This window comes from Eutrigla gurnardus (assembly GCF_963514095.1).
Source record: "Eutrigla gurnardus genome assembly, contig: SCAFFOLD_115, whole genome shotgun sequence".
NCBI lineage: Eukaryota > Metazoa > Chordata > Actinopteri > Perciformes > Triglidae > Eutrigla > Eutrigla gurnardus.
Genome location: NW_028155328.1, coordinates 39,475 through 49,799, shown reverse-complemented (window position 1 = coordinate 49,799; position 10,325 = coordinate 39,475). Strand labels below are relative to the sequence as shown.

The window sequence follows — 10,325 nt, the reverse complement described above, 5'->3', positions numbered from 1 at the left end:
AGTCACGTGACCTTCAAGATTCCGGCCGTGAGAACAAAAAACATGGCTGACGTTTCTCTCATTTTTAGTGGAAAAACCAATATTTTGAGTTCGTTTCTGCATAAAAATGCGTTTTGATTACATTTCTAGCGAGAAACATATATTTTATTTTCATAGTATTTACTCAGTGAATGTACATAATCACTCGCTTGCTCGTTTTTGTGAAGAATTTTCAGATCTCGCCAGGATAATGTGACACTGCAACGTTTTGGTGGCTATGGACGCTGCTATCACCTAGCATTAGCAGTGGCCCCAGATTTCACATAGGACTCCCTTGCGATTTCGCTCCGTCTGACGGTTCAAACCCTCGCCCACTGCATGCGTTGCGTCTGAGGTTGATTTGCTGATCAATACATGGCACGGGAGGAACTAATGCTGATAAAGTGATGATTTACGATCGGATGTTTGTCCGCTGTGTTTTATTTAGAAATCTACCGGATCCTCTGTGCATTTAACTTCCTGTGTGGTGCGATCGCATTGGTGGGTTTTGACCTTTACGCGTTAGGGCCCCACGAAGAAGAAGAAGAAGAAGCAGAAGAAACGAAGAAGAAGAAACGAGGGAGAAGAAGCCGGAAAAGGCACAGCCAGTCTACGTATTATATATTAGAAATTATCTGGAAAAGGTAAAAGAGGAGGAAAAGGAAGCGTGGTAAAACAACTTGACCAAGCTAAATAAATGAATCATCTTGAACCTGACGATGCCATATTCCTGGTTGATGCTTTCCTGGATGGGTGCAAGGTAAATAACATTATCTCATTGATGGAAAAATCATACTGCTAATTACAAGGCTACCTTGTTTAATGTCTTTATATTTAAATGCAAGCTAGTGCTGAACTGAGTTCACAATAATTCTGCGTTCACACAAAGCGCGATAGACGCGAATTGAGCGGCAACTCTACATTGAAAATCAATGTAATTGGCGCGATGACACGCCATTATGGCGGCTGGTGTGAACGCTTATAGCCAATGGGAGTTCCATTCAATATTGTGTCATAATGTTTCACTTTCTTTTTTTAATGTAGAAAGGGTTTTCTAGATCTGTCATTACAGTACAGGACCACAACAATTAGACTGAATTTTTACTATTGGTTTTTATATAATGCGATGTTTGTAGCTGGCAATAACCTTGGGGGGCGGTGGGTTATTCTGTGGCTGAATTGTATATTTAGGTGGATCAGCATGGACACACAAAAGGAGGGTCAAAAAAATCCACAAAGCCGTGTGTTTGGCTTGATGAGGACAAAGATGGTCAACCTCTGCCAAAAAGATGTAGAGCTGGGGAGAAACGAAAGCGAGATTCAGCCACTGGTTGGTTTTTTGTTTGTCTTTTCATCAGTAGTTGCATTCATTATTCATTGAGCAAGTTCTAAATGGATATTCATACTTCTGCAGTGTCTTCAGCAAGCGCAACACTCCCCTCTGCTCCGTCTACCGACACAAGTGGAGAAACTGTGATCATCAATTTAGGTTTTTTTTTTCTTTTTTCCCTTAATACTTGTTTCCTTATTTGTTATGTGGTAATTGCCCAGATTTACCATTGCCTTCTTCCCTTTTCATTTTCAGACTCCCTCATTCAAGATGTCCGAGACCTCTTGGGAAGTGGTGCCGAACAACCTCTCCCCTCACACTGGAGGAACAGGCAAACTTCCTCTCTGGAGAATTGGAGAGTGATGAGGCCCTTCATGGTGAACAATATGTTGTCATCTGAGAAGCCCAAGGAGGGGGTTTGCCATCATTGTGGACACAAGGCTGCAGTAGTGATGTGTAGGGACTGTTTACCGCGATCACTCTACTGCACAGCCTGTGACCTTTCCACACATGAGGCCCTGGTCCTTCATAACAGAGCATCCATGGTGGAGGGGTTTTTCAGACACCTGCCGCCATCCACTTTTGTTCAGCAGCATGAAGAAGGGAAATTCTCCTATCATGAAAAAGGTAGTTTTTAAGTCTCAGGTTATATAGACTATTTTACATTTTTATAGAAGCCCAGGTTTACTCCAACAAACAGGCTGGATGAGGTTTTGTTTGATAGAAACAACACCCTCACTGTTGGTGACTTTTTGGTTTCATTTACTCTAAATCTAAACTAATTCTGCTTTTTAGATTGCATGTTACCAATTGTTGCTCCCTGCTGCGACTGCTCTACTGGACAAACAAGCTTTTCCAAGGGAAAGCCAATTATTTTAATTGGAATGAATGGTAACTTTTTTATTTTTTTTTATTTCTTCATATTGTTTTTTATTCATTTATTTATTTTTGAGAGATTTTTTTTTTCTCTGAATTTCAGGAAGATACAACCTCTTTCTCCCGTCAGTAAACTGCTCCTGTGGAAAAACCTTGCCAGTGACCATAAGTGATCTGGCTGAAAGTGGTTACTGGCCAGCCACTGTCAATTTTGAGACCTTGTACATGGTGGACTTGTTCACCACGTATGAGGATCTAAAAATCACTGCCCCAGGGATGTCGCGACAAGCTTTTGTCAGCATGCTCGAGTGTCGATCAAAACTCTTCGGGCGAGTGAGTGGATTCATGATTTAAGTTATCTTGTTTAGATCACCTTTTAAATAACTGATTCATTGTTAGGACTTGTTCTTACAATCCCCAAAGTTTCAGCACACATTTCTTGACAGACAGAGCCATTTTTTGCGTCATGACCACAGTGTGAAACCGACCTTCGGCACATTGTCAGTTGTGTACTAATAACTGCAGGGTTACTTACTGTTTTGTGTTGTTTTTTCACTTTTGCTCTCAGAGTGGTAAGATATGTGGGGACACAATGCAGAGGGCCTTCCTCGAATGGGCCTATGCCAAATTTGAGGTTGACAAGCTGTCCCAGGTCCAGCATTTCCAGTGCCCTGCATGCACACCCTCAATGTTGGCAGTTGCAGTGGATGGGAACCGCAAATTATATCGTTTCAAAAGCCAACCAGGGTGTGTAACATTCATGTACAATGAAATGCTAATGAGCCACAAATTACTTTTATACTGTAAATGTAACCCACATCTATATATTTCTTTCAAGACCTGATGGGTTTTTTGATGGAGTCTTTTTGGCCAGTGATGCTGAGGTGTCCTCCTTTGTTGATTACATCCATGGAACAACTGGACATGTAAGCTAAATTTATATTTCTTCATGTGTAACACCTCAAATTTAATTTTTTATGAATGCTTGTAGCCTGTTTTTTCAAATTTTAACATTATTTGGTTTATTTAAGTAATAGAGTGGCATTGCTGTATCCAATGCCATAATACCATGATTTACAGCTTATTTGGTAAAATTTAACTAACTGTGGAAATGTCTGTATTTGCCGTCATCTGTTTAAGAATCCAGACAAAGGGAGATGTGGTGCAGGTCAGTGGACAGCAGCACGAGAGTCTGCCAACAAATCTGCAAGCAAACTAGACGAGGAAGGTGTTGAAGTTGCTGTCTGCCGTCATGGGGTTTTGCTGAAGGGACTGAATATGTTCCGTGGAGAAATATTTGCGTACCCATTATATCTCCAGAAACATCTAGCTTCACAGACCATCCAGTTTTTTTGCTCTGATGTGGTCTGCAAATATTGGCCATATCTGCAGAGAGTTGTGGACCACTGTCCAGAGTTGGAGGACTTGCTGAACATGCGCCCATTTCTCTCCATCATGCATGCAAAAGCGCATTCATGGATGTGTGAGGTAATAATGACAGTCAGATGTATTTCTTACCATTTGTACCACACATTATGATTGTCTGTTCTCTGCCCCCACTTTTTGTTTTACTAATGATAACGTTCATGTAAATGTGTTACAGTTAAAATGGGGAGGACGCAATCAAGAAGGAGCTGGAACAACAATCGGAGAGGAGGTTGAACAGGTTAACAGCTTCCTCTCCCGAGCAGCCATATGTTCCAAGTACATGTCAAAAGCCGGTAAGCATTTGTCATGTATAGTTGTGTCCAAATGGAGACCACAAGCAGACATATTTTGTTTGTTTTGAATGTAGCACTATTTCTTATTATCGTCTTTGGTCTTGAAGTGGTTCTGTCAGAGCTTTTAGGTGTGATTGGGGTCGTTATCATGTATTAATCCTTCTCCAAATAGACCAAACCAGACCTCTCTACAATAGAGACATTGCAGGTGTCCAACTCCTGAGTAGACACACAGCCCCAGACTTAAATATTTCCCATATTCCCCCTTCTGAGAAGGGGTTTGAACACTGATGCTTGGCCTTTGCATTTTAGAGTCCCATGCATAGGTGCTCCTTTTCAAAACAATTGTCTGTTCAGCACTTTTACACTTATCAAGATTCTCTTTATAATAATTTAGCTTTTGACACGTTAACTAAGTGTATGATTCTTTCCAGATTTATATGGCAATATTAGAGAATGATCAATGTAGTATCTGACCTTTGTTCCTCACTGTGAACCTAAATTACTGCACATACATTGTGTTTCTAGTTCGCACAGATATGCTAACAATCCAGGCAAGTGGCTGGAACAAGCGAAAGGCAGAAAACCTTGACCGGACACTGGCCAAAAGATACATCAAGGTGCTAACTAGGCAAATATGTACAGTATAATCACATTTTTGTTTTTAAATTGTCTCAGCATTTGTTAACAGATATTTCTTTTGGACAGACTGTACAAAGGATTACAGAGGCAACAAAGGACCTGGAGAAACTCACCGCTGAGTTATCTCTACAGCAAGACACAGTCCAGCAGTGGGTGTCTGATGTTCAGCAGTGGACCTCAGGTACTTTGAAAAAAGTTATTTTATTGCATATTTTAAATAATCATTTGGCTCTGCTCTTGTACAGGGGATCTGAAAAGAGGCTGATTGTAAACTGAGATGGGCATGAATTAATTTGTTTGTTGTCCTCCAAAGGAGCAACAATCCAAAATGACCTGCAGAGGAACATCGAGGGGCTATATATGGGCATCGAACAGCGAAAATTTCAGCTGTATCGTCAGTCTGGTGAGACAAGAAAAGGCCACTAGTAATGCAGATTTTTGGAAAAAATTAATTCACTACTGATTTATACATAGTAAAAACAGTGAAGCCATTTATTAAAAAAAAATGTTGTTGATGTTTGAATCACTACTGGACAGGGTTTGTCTCGTATTTCCGTCTTGAATGCAAAAAAATAAACTAGGATGTGTTATTGTTTTTCACATCTGTAAAATTGCATCCTTAAATTCTAATGGATAAACTAGGTACATGAATTGCACCCTTCAATACTTTATAAGGAGGAATAGAAGTAAATACAATTCATATAGTGTATATAATATTTAGTATTTTAATCGTGATTAATAGCGATTAATCACTGAATTGTAATGGGATTAATCGAGTTAACTTTTTTAATCGTTTGACAGTATTTCCAATATTTCTGCAAAGTGCAGAGATGTCCTGACCTACCAATTTTGTCCTCTATTTCAAAATAGTTCAAATTATTTTGTATGGTGCTTTTGTGTGGTCATCATGTGAGTGCTCACTATCATTTTGTGTTTCTCATTGTAGGTGGGAATAAGCGAAGGCATCAACTGAGAAGAAAGATTGCTGTTGAGAAGAAAGCCCTGGAAGTTGCCATCAATGCCCACAATGCTACTGTGGGGGAAGTTGAAAAACTCCCTCCTCCCAATGAGCTCCTGGCTGTGGACAACTACTCCTGGCCATGGGAATGTAAGTACTTCCTCTGAAATGCAATGAATACAAATTGTTTGATGCACATCTGAATGTACATATGAAATCTGATGTAAAAAATGTAAAGACACTGGGCAATATGCCAAAAAAAAAAGAATGCCGTAATTTGTAAATGGCTGTGATCGAACTCCTTTCGCAAAGCGCTGGGGTTCCTCCTAGTCCTTTCAGGGTTTATTTCTCTATTGTAGTAGTACACCCACAGCAGTAAGCAGTTTAGGACAGGGTTGTTTATGAGTTGGTTCGCTGTTTGTGGATAAATAAGACAGAGCATGATCATCATTATCACCTGTTACTAGTGAACATGTTTACCAGTGGAATGATCCCAACAGGTGGTTTGGAGTTGACAAAAATGTATGATGTGGAAAGGGTCAAGCATGCCAAATATTTCCTGTCCCAATATTTTTATAGGAGGTTGTAAGATAACACTTTGATGTAATGTATTGCAGGTCATGGCGATATGGTGCAGAAAAAAACGGTTTTTGACAAGGTAATGCTGCTGGCTAGACTGAAAGAAGAAGAAGTTATTGTGGTTCGTGAAGTCAAGCAGCACATGGAGTACATGAGGAGTGTTGCTGGACTGATTGAAGAGCTTACCTCTCAGCTAACTGAAGACACCAACAGGAAATGTAAGGACAATAAAAAGTTTGTCTTTTTCTTCAATTTGCTTCACTGGTAACCACTTGGCTTATTTCTTCTTCTTTTTTTAATGTCACATTCTCAGGCAGTACAGAGGGATTAATGGAGAACGGACTTGAGGGACTACTCTGTGTGCTGAAGAGAAGATTGTGTGAAGTTCAAGCACAACTGGCCACAGCACGCACAACATACAGAAGTATTGTTGGACTGCAAACATTGTCTTTAGATGACTTCTCTGAAGAGGAAGACTCAGAGAATACTTCCTCAACTGATGAGGAGCTGGGAGACTAGTTATTGTATTGAGATGATATGTATGACTGTGAAGATGTCTTCACAGTGTCCATCCATCCATCCATTTTCTACCGCTTATCCTGCATTCAGGGTCGCGGGGGGGCTGGAGCCGATCCCAGCTGTCATTGGGTGAAGGCAGGGTACACCCTGGACAGGATGCCAGTCTATCAACATGTAGAGACAGACAACCATTCACTCTCACATTCACACCTACGGGACATTTAGATTCACCAATGAACCTATCCCCATCCTGCATGTCTTTGGACTGTGGGAGGAAGCCGGAGAACCCGGAGAGAACCCACGCTCACACGGGGAGAACATGCAAACTCCACACAGAAGGAGTTTAACCCGCGACCCTCTCGCTGTGAGGCGACAGTGCTACCCACTACACCACCGTGGAGCCCTTGTCTTCACAGTGTGTTGAACCCAAACATCAGTGCTGTAATAACTTCTATGTGAAACCTGAGGCTATTTTACTGCTGTTGTAAGATGTCTTTGTGTTTAAAGCATGTATTGCAAATTCCTCTGAAGCTGTAAAAATCCATTGTGTTAGCCCATTAGCCTGGTGATTCACAACTGTCAAACATGACAAATTACCTTGTTCTTTTTTCTATCATTACATTTTCGAAATTTATTTTGCATCCCTACATAGCTTCACTGCAGTTGTGTATCGTTACATACCTCCTGCTGTTCACATATTGCATTGTTACTCTTTCTAACTGTGCTATTCCAGCTTGTGTTTCCACATGTTAGTATATTAATACTCTCTCACACTCACTAACACACTCACACACACCTTCTCTATCTGAAGATATATAGTCTTTATTTTGAAGAGGGCATCTCTTAGCTCTAGAAAGCCGACTTTGTTGATTTCACCCAGTAAAGTGAATTGTTGTTTCAACTACAGTCATGTCTCAATTGTTTGTTGTTCATTTAAGTTAGTTTCCTGTTTTGTCCCATTGTGTGAGTTGTTCCTTTCAGGTAAGTCTGTAGTAAGCATTAGGCCTATACTCTAAGGTCTTGAATGAATAACAAATGAAACAAATAAATTTAACCAATAGTCTATAGGTCTATCATATGCTGTTATCTAAGTAGATTTTTTTCTCTGTTCATGCTCTTATGGAGAGACTTGCAGGATGGCAACGAAGCAAGGCAGATTGTGTGATTGTTACATTTTTGCCTATGTTTTGTTTTGTGTCCCAATCACGTCACTCTCAAGGTTCCTGTCGGGAGAACAAAAACGACGGGCAGTGGAAAATAAAGTATCTCTTGTCTTAAAGATATTTGTGTTTTATTATGCAGCACTACATACAAATATGTCGGGTTTAATAATCACGCCTTCAGTTATGAAAATTAAATGTGTCTTATTTTTTTTTATTTACATTTTTGATAGCGGACATTGGCCGTTACTATTGAGATGAGGACAGCAGAGCAGTTGGCGCACTGGTCTCCTGTTTTAGTTCAGATATATTCATTAAACAAACATTGTTGTCTTTTCTTAGCATAGATCATATACATGCAGTATAATTACTTATTAGACAGTGTGTGGTATTTGATATATTGGGTAAGATATATGTTTTCACTACCCCGGCACAACTACAATGGGGTGCCAGGCAAACACGTTTTTGGCATCAGACTTTAAATATTGGCTTATTCAACCCCCCACCACTTGGTGACTATGCTCACATTATGTTATAGCCCATGTCAACACCTTTCTACAACAGTTGGTCTTATCTATAACCCTTTTTGTCCCATAATATAAGCCTTCAAAATATTCCCTGAGTTTAAGGTTCAAAGGTCAATATCTCAAAGCCAGAATAATATAGAACCTTCAAATTGATATATGTTACTCTCCAGGTCAAGACCTTTCCAGTGATGTTGCATGTAACAGGCTAGGGTTCAGAGAGCATTATGAGTGTGTGTGTGTGTGTGTGTGTGTGTGTGTGTGTGTGTGTGTGTGTGTGTGTGTGTGTGTGTGTTTGTGTAAATAATGACCTAACAGTTATTCAAATCATTTCTACACAAACAATCTCCCAATACATCAAAGGAGACAAAGGTAGATTGACAACAAGGTAGACTGTTTGTTTAGTAAACCTGCAAAATGACTGCAGTGTGCTCGTCCAAACATTTCACAATCACAGATTATAATGTGCCTAAAAACAGAGAGTGGTCTTTGGGTTAGGCCTACTGTTTACTGCCGTAAATCAGCTATTTTTTTATTTTTTTTGCGGGCACATCCACAAGGTCGCATCTTCACACAGCCGTCTAGGCTGCATCATTACGCGTCCATTGTACCATCTATGGCCAGTCCGTCACTGCCCGTGACCAACGCGGCAACAACAGTGGAGAAGTTTTAATCAGGCCACGGACACCGGGACCCAGGTTGACCCCATGTTTGACAAGTGGAAATCCCGTTTTCGGTGCATTCATCTCTCGTGCTGCACTTGTCACTGTGTGTGATATTATGCGCTTATAAAGTGGCGGGTGATATATAAATCGATTTGCCCGGCATCGATTGACTTAGTTTCAGTACCGCAGTGGTGGACAGGTCCCGTTAAGAGCTTATTAAGAAGCTTCTTAGGGGGGATCTTAGTTCTCCTAAGAAGACAGTTAAGAACGCGTAGTTTCAGTACCGCAGTGGTGGACAGGTCCCGTTAAGAGCTTATTAAGAAGCTTCTTTGGGGGGATCTTAGTTCTCCTAAGAAGACAGTTAAGAACGCGTAGTTTCAGTATCGCAGTGGTGGACAGGTCCCGTTAAGAGCTTATTAAGAAGCTTCTTTGGGGGGATCTTAGTTCTCCTAAGAAGACAGTTAAGAACGCGTAGTTTCAGTACCGCAGTGGTGGACAGGTCCCGTTAAGAGCTTATTAAGAAGCTTCTTTGGGGGGATCTTAGTTCTCCTAAGAAGACAGTTAAGAACGCGTATTTCTTTCAGCGTCTTTTGCACATGCGTTTCCATTGTTTTCTATGTAGCCGCGCGCCTTGTGGGCGCAAAATCCGAAGCGACGCCGATGCGGCGCGCACGCGGTTCGACGCGCCTTTTTTCGTGCTGTCAGCAGAATGATTTTTAAGTCTATTCTAAATCCTATAGGAAGCCACTGAAGAGAAGGTAAAGTGGGAGAGATGTGCTCAGCATCACTCTGAGAGAGGATATTCCTAATCTTTATACTAGCTATAGCTATACTGCGCAGGTGAAAGAAGGCAGTCCTAGTCACATGCTTTATGTGGGAGCTGAAGGAAAGGTACAGGTAAAAAATGACTCCAAGGTTCCTCGCAACAGTGGAGCGCGCTCCTATTTACTTTTTTTTTTTTTTTTTTTTTTTTTTCGCGCTCCTATTTACTAAACGTAACAGTGTCACGAAAGTGGCATCACGTTTTTACGTGTGGGCAACGTAGCCGCGGGAGGTCGCTGATTGACATGTGGGTTGCCCTATCACAGAAGCACAGTGGTCAGCAGATTGACAAGTGAGTGAGGGAGGTGTTCCGCTCTCCGCCACGAGTCACGACAATTCATATCGTGCATCCTAAAGGTAGGTAATGAACACGTAGCCTACTACTGATATCAACATATGCTGACGGAACCTGAATAAGAACGATAATTAGCGCTGTCTAAGCCAATATTCATTAATTATTTACCATGATTTTATAGGGATGTGTCCAATGATATCGGGGTTTATCCAGCAT

The 10,325-nt window shown here is 40.9% G+C and overlaps 1 protein-coding gene across 1 annotated transcript; it reads left to right on the top strand.

Annotated features, from left to right (window-relative positions):
* Nucleotides 1–543: 543 nt before the first annotated feature.
* LOC311010346 (uncharacterized protein) lies at nt 544–7,922 on the top strand. The gene is made up of 15 exons (XM_084040868.1): nt 544–1,348; nt 1,433–1,507; nt 1,604–1,975; nt 2,144–2,239; nt 2,328–2,557; nt 2,793–2,971; nt 3,063–3,150; nt 3,365–3,712; nt 3,828–3,945; nt 4,474–4,565; nt 4,654–4,768; nt 4,901–4,990; nt 5,534–5,695; nt 6,163–6,342; nt 6,438–7,922. Exons 3-15 carry the CDS (start codon nt 1,711–1,713, stop codon nt 6,641–6,643), a joined length of 2,169 nt encoding a protein of 722 aa, XP_083896994.1. The 5' UTR covers nt 544–1,348; nt 1,433–1,507; nt 1,604–1,710; the 3' UTR covers nt 6,644–7,922.
* The last annotated feature ends 2,403 nt before the right edge of the window (nt 7,923–10,325 follow it).